Source organism: Rana temporaria, chromosome 2 (assembly GCF_905171775.1).
Source record: "Rana temporaria chromosome 2, aRanTem1.1, whole genome shotgun sequence".
Taxonomy (NCBI): domain Eukaryota; kingdom Metazoa; phylum Chordata; class Amphibia; order Anura; family Ranidae; genus Rana; species Rana temporaria.
Genome location: NC_053490.1, coordinates 196711679 through 196730105, shown reverse-complemented (window position 1 = coordinate 196730105; position 18427 = coordinate 196711679). Strand labels below are relative to the sequence as shown.

The 18427-nt window shown below is 40.7% G+C and overlaps 1 protein-coding gene across 1 annotated transcript in view; it reads right to left on the bottom strand.

Moving 5' to 3' along the window:
* The window catches only part of MYO16 (myosin XVI), a 357599-nt gene that overhangs the window by 149550 nt on the left and 189622 nt on the right, over positions 1 to 18427 (bottom strand). The window contains exons 16-19 of the mRNA XM_040336205.1: positions 18036 to 18183; positions 9928 to 10030; positions 3928 to 4045; positions 454 to 525 (exon numbers count right to left, since the gene is read on the bottom strand). Of these exons, the coding sequence (XP_040192139.1) occupies positions 454 to 525; positions 3928 to 4045; positions 9928 to 10030; positions 18036 to 18183 (441 nt within the window). The remainder of the gene's footprint in view (positions 1 to 453; positions 526 to 3927; positions 4046 to 9927; positions 10031 to 18035; positions 18184 to 18427) is intronic.

Sequence of the window (18427 nt, the reverse complement as noted above, 5' to 3'; positions counted from 1 at the left end):
GAGGACCGGATTGGAACAGAGCTAGACGGGTGTAAATGGACACAAGTTCTTTACACCCACTGGTCCATAGGAGTGAACAAACTGTTCAATCAGGTTTGCTTGAAAATTTGACCTATGAACCTGACTGGATCCTTTGTGTGAAAGGGGCCTTAATAAACATGTTTCTTGTAATTTACTAATATATCTACATAAGATAATGCATCTCGCTAAAAATTAGCAAATATCCGCTAGTCTAAAAACAGCTACGTACAGCGGGAAATACTACAGCTGCATAACAGCAATTCTCACTTTGCAGATATTTAAGTACAATATATACACACATGCTGTTGATAGTGTATGAGATTCTTATTTACAGCTAAGAGGCTTGATTGATCATGCAAAGTAACCCAGAACAACCACACTTCAGTTATTATTCATACATAAATTCCAAGATACCTACTACCGGCTGCTTACCTTTAAAGTATTGCACATCTGTCGTTAAGGCAGTAGATAACTCATCTGGCAATATCTGCAGCATTCCTGCCACTGAAATGAAATGGGATGAAAACACAATTACCTAATTTTTGTTCTGCCTAGTTAAAACCATATAACACAATGTATACATGCATCACATATGTTTAATCAACGGTAATGCAAAATTCTTTAACAAATCCCTAGTGTAGATGTAAACACACCTTCTCAAAGATATAACTCATATTAATATATAGTATTGTATATGTACTATAGTGCCAAGACATACATTTTAACAACCACATTGTAAGGCATTTTAATGCCCCATTTGCACCAGAAACGTTCAAATTTACACAACACACCGATGTGAATGAAAAAAAGTTGCAATTTTGTTTTTAATTGTGTTGCGGAGCCTTGGCAAGTCATTCAAAATAAATGGTCTGCCTAACAAAAAGCATATTAAAAGCACAATAGTATGTTAAATGTAAAGCCTCGTACACACGATCAGTCCATCCGATGAGAACGGTCTGAAGGACCATTCTCATCGGTTAACCGATGAAGCTGACTGATGGTCCATCATGCCTACACACCATCGGTTAAAAAAATGATCGTTTCAGAACGCGGTGACATAAAACACAACGACGTGCTGAAAAAAAGTTCAATGCTTCCAAGCATGCGTCGACTTAATTCTGAGCATGCGTGGATTTTTAACCGATGGCTGTGCCTACTAACGATCGGTTTTGACCTATCGGTTAGGAATCCATCGGTTAAATTTAAAGCAAGTTGGCTTTTTTTTAACCGAAGGTTAAATAACCTATGGGGCCCACACACGATCAGTTTTGACCGATGAAAACGGTCCATCAGACCGTTGTCCTCTGGTTAACCTATCGTGTGTACGAGGCCTAAGTGTGCACTGGTGTGAACGACCCTTAAAGCAGTACTAACCCCAAAACCAAAAATATAATATATAATATATTGCAGTTTACCAATTTTTAAATTTGGTGACTGAACAGTTACAACATTTTGTTTTCTCCTTGTGGGATAATGATTTTAAAGAAAAACTGATCATTGTAAGCTTCCGTGCCAGGGGTAAATGGTTTGTCTCAGCCCTCTAACTGACATGTTTTCAGTACAGCTTGGTCTGTTAAAGGGAATTGAAAAAAAAAAACTTACTGGCTGGATCACCAGGTGAAATTAACAGAAAAAGCCCCCAAAAAGAAAACTTATTGCAAACATCACATTTAAGAATGGGTAAGCTTCATTCATTTTTGTTGTTGTTGTTGTGGGGTTTAATACCAATCTAAAATTAAGAAAAAGAGTCAGATGATAGTGTAGTAATCACCCTGAGGACATGAGAAGAAGCTACCTTCAACATAGACCTAAGTGAGAGCTGCAGGTTCGGGGGCGGACTGACCATTCGGGCACTCGTGCACTGCCCGAGGGCCCCATGCCACTAGTGGGCCCCATCAGGGTTGCCAGCCTCAGTAAAACCAGGGATAGTATGTAAAAATCTGTGTTTTTTTTAACAATCCCAAAATTATAGCCCGCCTCTCCAGTACCTTTTTATTGTGTGTATGTGTATTCTGTGTGTATATTGTTTGTCTGTGTGTGTATACTGTGTATGTATACTGTATGTGTGTGTATACTGTGTGACCCCATAATCTATTGCCTGGGGCCCCATAATCTCCCATTGCCCGGGGCCCAACAATTTCCTATTGCCCAGGGGCCCCATAATCTCCTAATGCTCGGGGCACCATAATCTCCTATAAACTGGGGGCCCCATGAGTTGTCAGTCCGCCCCTGTGCATTTTTTTTTTTATAAAAGATGTACAGGTAACATTTAGAAATTTAATCTGGAAAATAATTTGGTGCCAGAACCTTACTAGCAAATAAAGTCTGGGCACAGGCACTAAATCATTTTTAACCTTTCCGTTTTGATCCCCTCAAACATCCTTGGTTTAAACATTTTGCCAAAACCGTGTTTTAATAGATAGTTCATTTAAAACTGTGTGCTTCTGGCCCAAGTGACAGTGTCTTATCAACCAAGTCCGAAAAACAGGTAGAAAGTACTCTTCTACAGCATAGGGAAAGAAATATGTGGATTTTCAGCACCAAAGTATACCATTATTAGCATATGGTGTATAACAGCAGTGCAAATACTAGAACCTTTGCGGTCAAGGTAGATGAATAAATATGATCAGAAATAAATTGAAACAAGAGTATGGAAAAGGAGTTTGGGAAATAAAAAAAAACTTTAGTAGTGGAGGTTTAGTGTCCAGTAATAAAACAATAAATAATAAATAAAACATCACTTTTTAACCACTACCCAACGGCCGAACGACTTTATACGGCCGCAGGGTGGTTCTAATTCTCTAACTGGCCGTGTTTTTACGGCCTGCGCGCGCAGTCAGCGGCACGGGCGCGTGCTCGCCGCAACGCTGAGATGCCGATGCGAGTGCCTGGCGGCCGTGATGTTCGCCAGGCACTCGGTATCGGTGGCTACAGGGACAAGACGTGGAGCTCTGTGTGTAAACACAGAGATCCATGTCCTGTCAGGGGAGAGAGGAGACCGATCTGTGTCCCTTGTACATAGGGACATAGATCGGTCACTCCCCCAGTCACCCCCCTCCACACACAGTTAGAACACAATTCAGGGTACACATTTAACCCCTTCCCCGCTCCCTAGTGTTAACCCCTTCAATGCCAGTCACATTTATACAGTAATTAGTGCATATTTATAGCACTGATCGCTGTATAAATGTGAATGGTGTATAAATGTGAATGGCGCCAAAAATTTGTCAAAAGTGTCCGATGTGTCCGCCATAATGTCGCAGTCACGAAAAAAATGCTGATCGCCGCCATTAGTAGTAAAAAAAAAAAAAAATAATAATAATAATTCTGTCCCCTATTTTGTAAGTGCAATAACTTTTGCGCAAACCAGACGCTTCTTGCGATTTTTTTTATTTTATTTTTTTTACCAAAAATATGTAGAAGAATACGTATCGCCTAGACTGAGAAAAAAATGTTTTTTTTTAAAAAAAATTGGGCTATTTATTACAGCAACAAGTAAAAAATATTGTTTTTTTTTTCAAAATTGTCGCTCTATTTTTGTTTATAGTGCAAAAAATAAAAACCGCAGAGGCGATCAAATACCACCAAAAGAAATCTCTATTTGTGGGGAAAAAAGCACGTCAATTTTGTTTGGGAGCTACGTCGCACGACCGCGCAATTGTCAGTTAAAGTGACGCAGTGCCACAAGCTGAAATTTCACCTGGTTAGGAAGGGGTATATGTGCCCAGTAAGGAAGTGGTTAAATACATGTTCTGAACACAAAATACATTTGAACAATAACATATACTGTGTTATGGTGAAGCAGAAAAACATACAGTATATTCTGGCTGAGATCCCTGGTATGCATATCAGTACAATATGACCACCATCTAGTGGACAATATCATGCATTACATCACTTACTGACCTTGTTCTAGAAGCTGCAGGTCAGACACAAAGGCTGTTTCTGCATCCGTTAGGGCTGTAAATCGGATATCCCCAATGTGCAGAATAGCTGACAGAATCATGAATATATTCTCCACTTCCTAAACAAAACAGATATATATATGTATATATGATTTATCATCTAACATTGAATGATGTTTAACTCTCTCATTGTTTTGGGTTTGCACCAATGAAGCTAGTGTCAGCTAAATGGATGAGTAGTGAACAGAAAAAATGGGCGCATTCTGATGACACCAGTAATGACAGAGCTTTATTGTTCTGGATAAGATCACAAAAGATTTCCCTAGACCCTGCTCACACTAATGCATTTCAATCAGCTAGGGCTTAATTGTAGAGATAAGGGAAAAACCTATTTATGCAGCACTCATTATTCAAAATGACTTCAATTCACTAGTCAATAAATAAAAACATGGGTTACAAAAAAATCAAGCCACAAAAAAACCTAATACAGATCTGATGAGGATGGGAGGAGAAAAAAAGGGAAGGAGCTTATTCATAGTAGTGGGTAGGGTTGCCCCCTCATCCCTTTAAACCCTTCTACATATGAATTACACAGGTTCTGAGGCGAATTACATGCATATAAGTCACCAAAAAAATTGTAAGTGACATTTTTAACAATAAACAAGCGATACTACACTATATCTGCCTTCCCTGGCTCTTTTTGGCGGAGCTTGCTTTGCAGATGTGGGTGATTGAAGTGCGCAGATTCACCAATTAGTTTGATCTGGTTTTCAATCATTATTTAAGAGAGTGCACGTTTATATATCTGCTTAGTGTAATATTGAAAGATATAATATTATAAAGAATATGTGAGGGATATGCAAAAAAATTATCAAAAGTTGATCCAGCATAAAAACACTATTACTCAAAAAATATACCGGTATATAAAAAATGTTAACAGAACTTAGTATACTGCCTTCTCTTGAGTTTTATTTGCCTTTAAGTAATATCATTTTTTTAACTATTAATATATTATTCATTTATTTAACAAAAAATATGGCAGCACGGAATGAATTCTCAAGCTTTCACCAGCTTCAAAGTTAGCTGTGGATTCACTCACATTAAGAAATAAATTATACACTACGGGGCAGATCCACGTAGATCGGCGCTTCTCTCCGCCGGGCGTAGCGTATCTAAGATACACTACGCCGCCGTAACTTATTTTTTTTTTTGAATCCTCAAAGAATTTGCGCCATAAGTTACGGCGGCGTAGTGTATCTTTGGTGGCGTAAGGGCGCGGAATTCAAATGGATGTGATGGGGGCGTGTTTTATGTAAATACGTCGTGACCCGACGTAAACAACGTTTTTTTTTAACTACGCATGCGCCGTCCGTGGGGGTATCCAAGTGCGCATGCTTGAAATTAAACCGGAACAAGCCAATGCTTACGACGGTGACGTCATTCTACGCAAATCCCTATTTGCGAACGACTTACGCAAACAACGTAAAAATTCGACGCGGGAACGACGGCCATACTTAACATTGAGTATGTCTCATAATAGCAGGGGTGACTATACGCCGGAAAAAGCCGAAAGCAAACGACGTAAAAAAATGCGCCGGCCGGACGTACGTTCGTGGATCGCCGTAAGCTAATTTGCATACTCAACGCGGAATTCGACAAAAACGCCACCAAGCGTCCGGCGGAAAAAATGCACCTAAGATCCGATGGCGTACTAAGACGTACGCCTGTCGGATTGATCCCAGATGCCGTCGTATCTGGTTTTGTAGATACAAAACAAAGATACGACGCGGGAACTTTAAAATTACGCAGCGTATCAATAGATACGCCGGCGTAATTCTTTTGTGGCTCTGCCCCCCCATCCCTCTCTGAATATTTAAAGAATGTGTTTCTCCTATCAATCTATTTGTCATTTGAAAAACAAACAGAACACTTCAAAGCTAACACCTGATTATTAGGGATGGTCTGGATGTTGGAATGGAACGTAAGTTCCACTCCAAGATACACTGTTCGTTTGTTCACAGAAAAAACGAACATATGGGGCGTTCACGGCAAATTTGAGCACCCCATAATGCACTGCGAGATTGCAGTGCATTGACGGCTGCTGATTGGCCAAAGCATGCACCTTACCTGCATGCTTTGGCCAATCACAGCACAATCTGCTTTGAGAGCTATGATCATAGGTCAGGGCCCCCACACTATATGAGGCTGCTTACCCAGTGGCCGTATGTAGCGTGATAAGGTGGAGATTGAGAGAACTTTAGATAGATTAGGCAGGTTAGTTAGTGACATGCAGGCAGTTTAATATATATATATATATATATATATATATATATATATATATATATATATATATAGGCAGAGTTTTTTTCTGTTTTTTTTTGTTTTTTCCGGGTTCATTGGGTGGCGTGATTGAAGATAGATGTACATCATGGGACACTTTTTTCTTTTTTAACCACTTCAGCTGCGGAAGTTTTACCCCCTTAATGACCAGAGCATTTTTTGCGATTCGGCACTGCGTCGCTTTAACTGACAATTGCGTGGTCATGTGGCGCTGTATTTAAAAAAAATGGCTGTCCTTTTTTCCCCACAAATAGAGCTTTTTATTTTGGTTTTTATTTTTTGCGCTATAAACCAAAAAAGAGTGTAAATTTTGAAAACAAAACTATATTGTTTACTTTTTGCTATAATAAATATGCCACATACATTTTTTTTAAAACAAATTTTGGTGAAAAAAATGACAATAAGTGTATATTGATTGGTTTGAGCAAAAATTATAGCATCTACAAAATGGGGAATAGAATTATAGAATTTTTATGGCATTTTGATAATAATTTATTTTTTACTAGTAATGGCGGGGAGCTGAGATTTTTATCAAGATTGCGACATTGCAAATCGGACACATTTGACACTTTTTTGTTTTGGGACCATTGACATTTATACAGCAATCAGAGCTAAAAATTGCCACTGATTACTGTGTAAATGTTACTGGCAGGGAAGGGGTTAACACTAGTAGAGGGCGCTCAAGGGGTTAACTGTGTTCCCTAGGCGTGTTTGGGGGGGGTGGTTTACTGGGACATGACAGCGATCACTGTTCCCGACCACTGGGAAAAGTAGATACCTGTCATGACTCCTGTCAGAACGAGGAAATGCCTTGTTTACATAGGCATTTCCCCATTCTCCCTGTGTAAAAGGCAATCGCGGGCCACCAGAGGACATCGAGTCCGCCCACAACTGAGCCTGCAGGAACCGCCGTACACCTACGGCAATTTGCGCAGGAGAGCTGGCCGGTCTTTAACCACTTGCCGTCGCCGCACCGTCATAATACGTCCACAAGGTGGCTCTCCTAGGCGAGATCACGTATTATGACGTCCTGCCTTTTAGCCGCCACTAGGGGCGCGCGCGCGCGCCCCCCGCTCGCCCCCGACTCCCGTGCGTGTGCCCGGCGGGCGCGATCGCCGCCGGGCACACGCGATCGCTCGGTACAGAGCGGGGAACGGGAGCTGTGTGTGTAAACACACAGCTCTCGTTCCTGTCAGCAGGGGAAATGCTGATTTTCTGTTCATACAATGTATGAACAGAAGATCAGTGTTTCCCCTAGTGAGGCCACCCCCACCCCCCCACAGTAAGAACACACCCAGGCATACTTAACCCCTTCCCCGCCCCCTAGTGTTAACCCCTTCACTGCCAGTGGCATTTTTATAGTAATCTAATGCATTTTTATAGCACTGATCGCTATAAAAATGCCAATGGTCCCAAAAATGTGTCAACAATGTCCGAAGTGTCCGCCATAATGTCGCAATACCGAAAAAAAAATCGCTGATCGCCGCCATTACTAGTAAAAAAAATATTAATAAAAATGCCATAAAAATACCCCCTATTTTGTAAACGCTATAACTTTTGCGCAAACCAATCAATAAACGCTTATTGCGATTTTTTTTTACGAAAAATATGTAGAAGAATACGTATCGGCCTAAACTGAGGAAAAAAAATGTTTTTTTATATATTTTTGGGGGATATTTATTACAGCAAAAAGTAAAAAATATTCATTTTTTTCAAAATTGTCGTTCTATTTTTGTTTATAGCGCAAAAAATAAAAAACGCAGAGGTGATCAAATACCACCAAAAGAAAGCTCTATTTGTGGGAAAAAAAGGACGCCAATTTTGTTTGGGAGCCACGTCGCACGACCACGCAATTGTCTGTTAAAGCGACGCAGTCCCGAATCGCAAAAAGTACTCTGGTCTTTGGGCAGCAATATGGTCCGGGGGGTAAGTGGTTAAGCAGTTAATAAAGAAATTGACAAAAACTGTCTATTGTGGTTTTACATTTTTGACACTTTTTTTGATGAATGGGTAGGGATACAATGTACCCAATACCATTCACATGGGGGGGGGGGGGGCAGGGCCTGGGCGTCCCCTTTTTAAAGGAGGCTTCCAGATTCTGATAAGCACCCCGCCCGCAGACCCTGACAACCAATGGCCAGGTTTGTCGGGAAGAGATCTTGACCCCATGGGGACAATGTGCTTTGGGGGGGACCATGCCAATTTTTAAAATGTTGGCGTAGAGTTCCCCTTAAAATCCATACTAGACCCAAAGGGCCTAGTAAAGACTGGGGTGGGCGGGGGGCCGCACGCCATTTTATTCCTTGATTTTTTATCTATATTGCCGGCAACACATTACAGCCACGCGCAAGTTAAAATTTAATTTTTTCCTTTGAAATTTTATTTTGCTGTGGCACTGTTCTACACATCACACAGATGTGTCACTTTACAGGCAGACTAAGGGGACCCCCCCCAATCACGATATTTAAAGAAATATTTAATTTTTATTGTTTCACTTTAACCTCCCTGGCGGTATAATTCTTTCAGAAAAAACATGCTGAAAGCGGTACCATTATTTGCAAGGAAATTTGGCGTTTTATATTGTAGGCCTGTAATTTTTAGAAATAACTCACTTAAATCTGACCAAACAAGATTCTAATAGGCATCCCGGGTATGACATTTTTTTAAAAACAAAATTATAAATTATAATATAATAAATAATTATAAATAATTATAACAAATTATAATATAATTATAATAAAAATTATTCAATAATGTAATCAAATCAAAATCACTGAAATTTGCTCAGTTGCAGAATTGTCGCTGTCATTATTTTTTTTTTTTTATGACGAATTTCTCCATAAATCGCTATCGCACAATTCTGCAAGTGATTATAATTTATTATCGCTGTTTTTTAGCTGATCTAAAACTATTTTTGACATAAAGGGACACTTTTGGTTGCTATGGACAATCTACAGTTTGCAGGGAGAAAAAAAGGTTTTTATTATATAAAATGACATGCAGGACACTGGGCAGACCACTAGGGACAAGGGGGGTGTGTTTTATTTACATACAGTACTGTAATCTATAAGATTACAGTATACTGTATGTAATGTGTTTGTTTACGTTTTTGAATTTGGCGCCGTTCTCCGTCCCCGCGCGTCGTAACGTCGCAGGGAACGGAGATCAGCGGCACAGGAGGACGCTGTGTGAATCGAGCGAGGTCCCGCTCGCTCACACAGCGTGGTGGCATCGCTGGATCCAGGGACAAGGTAAGTAAACACTCCCTGTACATCCAGCGAGGGTCTGACTCGGGGTTACCGATTTTAGCCCAAAAATCTCACCCCGAGTTAGACTCGGGAATACCGCTCAGAAGGTTAAGCATTATTAAAATCACTGCTCCTGACTTTTTTTTTATTTAAAACCTTTTTTTTTTTTGCATTGATACATGTCCCCTAGGGCAGTACCTGGGTCCCCAAACACTTGTTTGGCAATAACTTGCATATAAGACTTTAAAATGAGGACTTTTGATTTTTCATGTTCGTGTCCCATACATTTTAATAGGGTTCTGGTGCGAACCGAACCAGGGGTGTTCGGCACATCCCTACTGATTAATACAGACTCTTTTATATACATCATTCATTTTCATTTATACATTAGGAGTCATACAAATCTGACTTACAAGACTATTAAACCCCAGAGCATTCAGCGCTTGTTTGAAGTTGGCAAACTTCTCTCTGTTTTCTGTGCTGTGCAGTTCCTCCGGCTTAGTCTGATTCAGATACCTGTTCAGAGAAAAATCACACAATTAACATGTTTGAATTACAATCAAGATAATGTGGTTATCTGATATATTTACTACTATATGAGACAAACATGTATGTTTTTACATTCTGAACACACTGGTCTCTTTCCCAAAAAGCGATAGAGAATAAAAGAAAACAATTTATTTGTTTTACCATGTATCCTGAAATATTAAAAATTGAAAGAACTGAAGCTCATGCAGAGTGTATATCTGGAGCAGAACTTCAGGCAGATATGAAAAACACAATTTATTGCAGGGTTTGTATTTTTTAAAGCCCCTCCTTTAAATTGCTATAAACCCACTTCACTCTATTTAATGAGATCAAACCGGGACTTTTCATTTTACAGGTATAAAAAGGGATGCTAGTGTGGCGGTACTACATGCAGTAGTAAGTGGCAAGTGTGTACCAGTACTGATAGACGGCGCACATGTCGCCAGTCCAGAGACCCTTAATCAAGATGGCAGACAACAGTGTTAGTGAGTGCATGGAACAGCGTGTGATCATGAAATTTCTTGTGCACTAAGGACAAAAAACCCACGGATCGCTACAAAAGACTTCAAGCACACTACAGAGATGAGACGCTCAGCCGCAGTAAGACATCTGAATGGTGTAAATGTTTCAAAGATGGCTGCATGTCTGTCAGTGACGATCTCGGCCATAGTGGTTCCCAGCCTATAGCAGTTATTCCTGTGAGCATTCAGCACGTGGAATGCCTAAACCTGGATAATTGATGCATAGCCTGTGAAAATGCACTAGAGATGAATCTTTCTGAATCTTCCTGATGACGAAGTGAAGCAGACTGTCCTAGGATGGTTCAGCCATACCGGCAAATTTTTCTATCCTGAAGCTTTCCAGGCATTAGTTAAATGCTTGGATAAGTGTAAACATGTAGCAGGGGTGTGTGTAGAAAAATAAATGCAGTTTCCACTCCTTGAAATTTGTTCTTTTATTATATAAACTCAAAAGTCCCGGTTTGACTTGAATGCCCCTTGTACTTACCTAAATCCATGCTCATTTGGCACACCGGTTTTGAAATCTTCTCCTTTTTCTACAACGGGGTTGTCTATGTAGTTTCCACAGCAATATTGATACTCCCTATTATTGTCCAGCAGTGAGGTTCTCATAGGTCTTTATAGTGTGATTATTTAGCATGGTAGCTATCTTAAATTCCATGTGTGCTGGATCCAAGTTAATAATCAATGAGTGATTTTGACAGGAATAGACAATGATCAGTTTGTCTGAATTTCCAACATTAACATACCACCACTATTAAACATCAAAGGCTAGTTTTATTTATATTGCATTTAAAACTTAGATATTATTTGGAACCAAAAACAATGCATTCCTCAAACCATTTAGAACATTTCTTTAAGCAAAAATCTTATCTTTCCATATGGTGAAATGATTTTAGTCTTTAAACATTTGAAAAGACCAGAGGTCTTACAGGGGGAATTGTCAGACATAGATGTGACGGTGTCAGCAATTTGTGTTTGCTTCCATTAGTGCTCTCTGGTTAACTGTCAGCAGTAGTAATTATTAACCTTTTTTCACTGAATTTGTGGCCATCTGCTTCATGGTATTACTGTTAGCATATGTATGTTTTGCACAGTGAGATAAAACAACATACACGGTTACTTTTCTATGAGTTGAAATAAAGGTATTTAAAAAAGCATTAAGCTTGGAGAAGTTTGGAGTAGCTCATAGCATTTGATGCGTTGTTTAGACAGGTAAATAGTGTTAGAAAAGAGTGCAGAATCAAGGCATCTGGCTAAAGCTTCTTATACTGCCACTGTAGTAGTAAAGGAAGAATGAGTATCCTCTGTCATGTCCTAAAATCTCCAGTGTTGAGGCAGGTACACATTCTGAGCACTGGAGGCATCAGGAATAACAGTGTCAAGGATACAACTAAAGAGTTGCATACCTTTTAAAAGTTATTAAATTAAATATTGTGTATCTTTGACCTGCCAGGTATGAAGCCAAAGTACCCTACACAAAGACATAACATCCATGCAAGATACCAGCTTAGATACCTTCAATAGATCATAACTGAACTAAAGGGTTTCAAACAATTGATCCAAAAGCTACAGGACATGAGGGTTTAACCTCGGGATAGAGGTTATTCATGAGGGTTAAACCCTCATTAATAATTTTTATTATTATTATTATATTATTATTTGTTATAATCATTTATAGTTATTTATTATATTATAATTTATGATTTTGTGTTTCAAACTTTATCATACCCGGGATGTCTACTAGACTCTTGTTTGGACAGATTTAAGTGAGTTATTTCTAAGAATTACAGGCCTACAATATAAAAAACGCCAAATTTCCATAAAAAACATTGTACCGCTTTGGGCATCAAAAATCTGACATAATCATGCCACCAGGGAGGTTAAAGTGTATTTCCTCTTTTGCAGTCAAATTTAAAGAAAAAAAAAAAATCACTATACAGTATCACACAGCAGAGCTATGTGATTTGAGAACATATAACAAACATAAGGTAGGTATCAAGTGTGTCCCCTGAATGTTTACAGACAAAAGCAGAACAATTATAATAGAATATTACAGATGTTCATTTACCACAGCTGTCAAATAAATGTAAACCTGTCCTGAACAATAACTTTAATAATAAAGTCTGATTCTGATTGGTGGATGTGGGGCAGTACTGATATCCATCTACTGTATATTATTATTATTATTATAATTACCGTATTTTCCGGCGTATAAGACGACTTTCTGGATGCAAAAAAATGCATCCAACGTCGGGGGTCGTCTTATACGCTGGGTACGGTCTCTGCCATCACTCACTTTTTTCCTGAATAGGCGGTGCGGTGCGGGGACGGTCTCCGTGCTGCGAGCGTCAATGATTTAAAAGACGCTCCTTCTTCTCAGCGTGTTCTGTGATAGGTGGAACACAAATCTTCCCAGCAGCGCCTCTGTTCTGTGTTCCTCCTGTCACAGATGCCTTCTCATCCTCGGACGAGATGAGAAGACGTCCCTGATAGGCGGAACACAGAACAGAGGCGCTGCTGGGAAGATTTGTGTTCCGCCTAACACAGGACAGTCTGAGGAGAAGGCGCGTCTTTTAAATCATTGACGCGCGCAGCACGGAGACTGTCACCGCACCGCCTGAAAAAAAAGTGAGTGATGGCACAGTGGGGGCAAGTTCAGGCACAGTGGGGGCAAGCTCAGGCACAGAGAGGGGGCAAGTGATGGCACAGAGAGGGGGCAAGTGATGTAATGGCACAGTGAGGGGGCAAGTGATGTAATGGCACAGTGAGGGGGCAAGTGATGTAATGGCACAGTGAGGGGGCAAGTGATGTAATGGCACAGTGAGGGGGCAAGTGATGTAATGGCACAGTGAGGGGGCAAGTGATGTAATGGCACAGTGAGGGGGCAAGTGATGTAATGGCACAGTGAGGGGCAAGTGGTGGCACAGTGAGGGGCAAGTGATGTAATGGCACAGTGAGGCATGTAATGTAATGGCACAGTGAGATTTGAAAAAGCCTGTTTCTGTCAGCGGTTCTGGCTACCCCTCAGCTTCCAGAAAGACTAGTAAGAAGGGGGTAGTCTTATACAGTGAGTATATCCCAAAACCAACATTTTTTCTGGAAAATACGCCGGAAAATACGATAACTGTTGTATATAGAAACCTGTGTCTGTAATTTTATATCTGTGTAGGAATCTTAACCTTATTAGTAAACTGAAAATGTAAAAAAAAAATGTGTTTTCTTGCCACCAGTAATCTATTTCCTAACATCCATGGCTGAGCATGCTTTTGCATCACACAATTATTTTCTACAAATTACCCCTGAATAGTGATGTTTATCTTCTGCACATATGACGTGTTGTTTACAATACGTACAATTTTGTGCATAAATAGAAGCAGCCAGCGATAGCCAAATGCTACGCTAATTGCATGCCTGCCTAAATAAAGAAAATCATAGGTTTCAAGCTGCAGAGTTCTCCGTTTTGTTTAGTTTTCACATTTGTCATGCTATTACGAAAGGCCAGTGGAACAATGTAATCGGTATAACAGGCACTGCTACCTTGTAGTTAGAAGTGTTTGATGTGAAAACACAAACTCAGTACAGATAACAATACACTTGTCTTTGGTACGAATCACAAGATGTACTGGCTGGTTATTTATTTTTTTAATCATGTATGCAATCATTTTCTCCTGCACTTGTAAGAAATATGAAACCGAAACCTCCATCAGGAATTAACTCAGCTTAGTATGATAAAAAATTTATCTGCATAGTGATTAGGGATTAGAAAAATGTGTAAAAGATGTGGTTATCTACAGAAACATTAACATTGGCCTGTTCTTCAAGGAAATTTGGGCCAGATTCACATAGAACTGTGGCGGCGTAACGTATCGTAGATACGTTACACCGCCGCAAGTTTTCATCGCAAGTGCCTGATTCACAAAGCACTTGCAATGAAAACCTACGCCGGCGGCCTCCGGCGTAAGCCCGCGTAATTCAAAGGGGCGTGTGCCATTTAAATTAGGCGCGCTCCCGCGCCAGATCTACTGCGCATGCTCCGTTTTGAAATTCCCGCCGTGCTTTGCGTGAAGTGACGTAATTTTTTCGAACGGCGACGTGCGTAGCGTACTTTCGTATTCCCGGACGTCTTACACAAGAAGGAAAATTTTGAAAATTTCAACGCGGGAACGACGGCCATACTTTATACAGCACATACGTGTGCTGTGTAAAGTTAGGGCACCTAAAACGACAAATAACTTTGCGACGGGAAACTAGCAGCGACGTAGCGAATGCGAAAAACCATCGTGGATCGCCGTAACTACTAATTTGCATACCCGACGCTGGTTTACGACGCAAACTCCCCCCAGCGGCGGCCGAGGTATTGCATCCTAAGATCCGACAGTGTAATTCAATTACACCTGTCGGATCTAAGGGCTATCTATGCGTAACTGATTCTATGAATCAGTCGCATAGATACTCTGAGAGATACGACGGAGTATCTGAGATACTCCGTCGTATCTCTTTTGTGAATCTGGGCCTTTGGACCTAAATACAGGTGATACTCGAAAAATTAGAATATTGTGCAAAAGTTAAATTATTTAATTAGTGAAACTTAAAAGGTAAAACTAATATATGAGATAGACTCATTACATGCAAAGCAAGATAGTTTAGGCAGTGATTTGTCATAATTGTGATGATTATGGCTTACAGCTCATAAAACCCCCAAATCCACAATCTCAGAAAATTAGAATATTGTGAAAAGGTGCAATATTCTAGGCTCAAAGTGTCCCACTCTAATCAGCAAATGAAGCCATAACACCTGCAAAGGGTTCCTGTTTAAATGGTCTCTCAGTCTGGTTCAGTAGCAATCACAATCATGGGAAAGACTGCTGACCTGACAGTTGTGCAGAATACCATCATTGACACCCTCCATAAGGAGGGAAAGCCTCAAAAGGTAATTGCAAAAGAAGTGGGATGGTCCCAAAGTGCTGTATCAAAGCACATTAATAGAAAGTTATGTGAAAGGTAAAAGTTTGGAAGAAAAAGGTGCACAAGCAGCAGGGATGACCACAGCCTGGAGAGGATTGTCAGGAAAGGGCCATTCAAAAGTGTTGGGGACTTTCACAAGGAGTGGACTGAGGCTGGAATCAGTGCATCAAGAGCCACCACACACAGATGGATCCTGGACATGGGCTTCAAATGTCGTATTCCTCTTGTCAAGCCCCTCCTGAACAACAAACAAACAACGTCAGAAGCGTCTTACCTGGGCTAAAGAAAAACACACCTGGTCTGTTTCTCAGTAGTCCAAAGTCCTCTTTTCCGATGAGAGCAAATTTTCCACATAATTTGTAAACCAAGGAGCCAGAGTATGGAGGAAGAATGGAGAGGCACACACTGCAAGATGCTTGAAGTCCAGTGTGAAGTTTCCACAGTCTGTGTTGATTTAGGGAGCCATGTCATCTGCTGGTGTTGGTCCACTGTGCTTCATTAAGTCCAGGGTCAACGCAGCCGTCTACCAGGAGATTTTGGAGCACTTCATGCTTCCTTCTGCAGATGAGCTCTATGGGGATGCCAACTTCATTTTCCAGCAGTACTTGGGACCTGCCCACATTGCAAAAAGCACCAAAATCTGGTTCAATGACCATGGGATTACTGTGCTTGATTGGCCAGCAAACTCGCCTGACCTGAACCCATAGAGAATCTATGGGGCATTGCCAATAGAAAAATGGGAGACATGTGACCAAACAATGCAGAAGAGCTGAAGGGCGCTATTGAAGAATCCTGGTCTTCCATAACACCTCAGCAGTGCCACAGGCTGATAGCTTCCATGCCACGCCGCATTGAGGCAGTAATTGCTGCAAAAGGGGGCAAAACCAAGTACCGAGTATATATGCATGCTTCTACTTTTCAGAGGTCCGATATTGTTCTATGTACAATCCTTGTTTTATTGATTGCGTGTAATATTCTAATTTTTTGGATTGTGGATTTGGGGTTTTCATGAGCTGTAAGCCATAATCATAAATTATGACAAATCGCGGCTTGAACTATCTTGCTTTTCATGTAATGAGTCTCTCTCATATATTAGTTTCACCTTTTAAGTTGAATTAGTGAAATAAATGAACTTTTGCACGATATTCAAATTTTTCGAATATCACCGGTATGTGGGGCCATTTCTGGTGAAAAGGAGGATCAATGATGTGGCTTATGAATTAATGTTGTCAGATTCTTTCAGGGTTCACCTGGTCTTTCAAGTAACATGGCTGAAGCCTGCAATCCTGGATCCTTTTCCTAAATGGAATACTGGTCCACCTGAGCCGGTAATAATTAAAGGGGAAAAGGAATATGAAGTTGAAGCAATTCTGGATTGTAGGAAGAGACGCAATCAAATTCAGTACCTGACTAAATGGAAAGGGTATGGCCATGAAGAGAACTCTTGGGGGGGGGGGGCTGAAATAAATATATCCATACAAAGAGACTTATTCAAGCATTCAGTTGTGCCCACCCAGAGAAGATGATAGGGTAGGGCATCTGGAGGTTGCCCATTGGGAGGGGGCAATGTCAGTAAGGGCATGCCAGCAAACTATATGGCTCTTCTGGACATTTCAAGTTCCTTTACATGCATGTAAGAAATGTGCACACGTACGTGCATTTTGGGTGCTTACACGCGCACATCTGTAGCTCACATTGGCACCAAGTGGGCTATTTAAGCTAAGCCCGAGTTATGCTTCAGTGCTATCTTGTCTACAGCATTACCATGCATATCTGCAGCCTGTTACTCTGCAACTGACTACTTTTACTGACCTGGCTTGTCTTGACTACTTCTGAATAGGGATTAATAATACACCATGTGAAGTGTATTAGAAACAGTACACCACAGAATGCACTGTAGATATAGGCTACACTGAATGCAGAGTATATATATATATATATATATATATATATATATATATAGTACACTGCCTCTGACCAAGGCCTCTGACCTTGCTTCTGCCTGTGCCTCTTGCTGCTTCTCCATTGATCTGTTACCTACTCGGCCTGTGACATGACTTTGATCCTGCCTATGCATCTGCACTTTATCCATCTGCTTGTGTATGACCCGGGTTCATCTGACTCTGCCCCTGTCATCATTCGCTGCTTGACTGCCTGCTGCGAGCCTCTGCCTATATTCCTCTGGAGCCTGCTTGTTGCCTGTCTGCTACCAGTTTGTACCCATTTGCTGTCACCAGTACCACCCTGCTCCTGTTTCCTGCTCATTGGTGTCCACCTGACACTCCTGCTCTGCTGTGGTCTACTGACGGTCTTCTGTTGCTTGATCTAGAGAATCTGTCCAGTCCTGCTGCTATCAAGACCTATAGGCACCTGTGCCACTCTGTACTCATGCGCCACCTGTCTGCTCTATCAGGGGCCTGGGTCAGAGCTGGAAGAGAGGACCTCCTAATCATATCCATCTCTTCTACCAGGTACATGACAAACATGAAGAGGCTGTACAATACCTGTGTGCTGATGTGCTCCTGAGATACAGGTTATATTTCTCTTCAGCAGACAGGCCATCCATCATTAGGTAAAATATTAAGAAGTTGCTTTGGCCTTGAGCTTGATCGATGAGACGGGTCTTTTCCAGCATATATGTGTACAGTCTGGCTAGAATTGGAAAAGATTTGTGTGAGAAACCATTTTAGCCTTTTATTCAGAGAATGAACTGAGTGACAATTATCCATCAGAATGACATGGATCATGTTTACATTGTACATTAGGGTTCATTTTATTTCAGAATATGTAAAGAGATACATTTGAGATATAACACAATAAAAAAGCTTTGCACTTTTAGAAAAAAATGTTGGTTAAATGGAATGTATAGTGGTTTGTACATATTTTCTACGGTCAG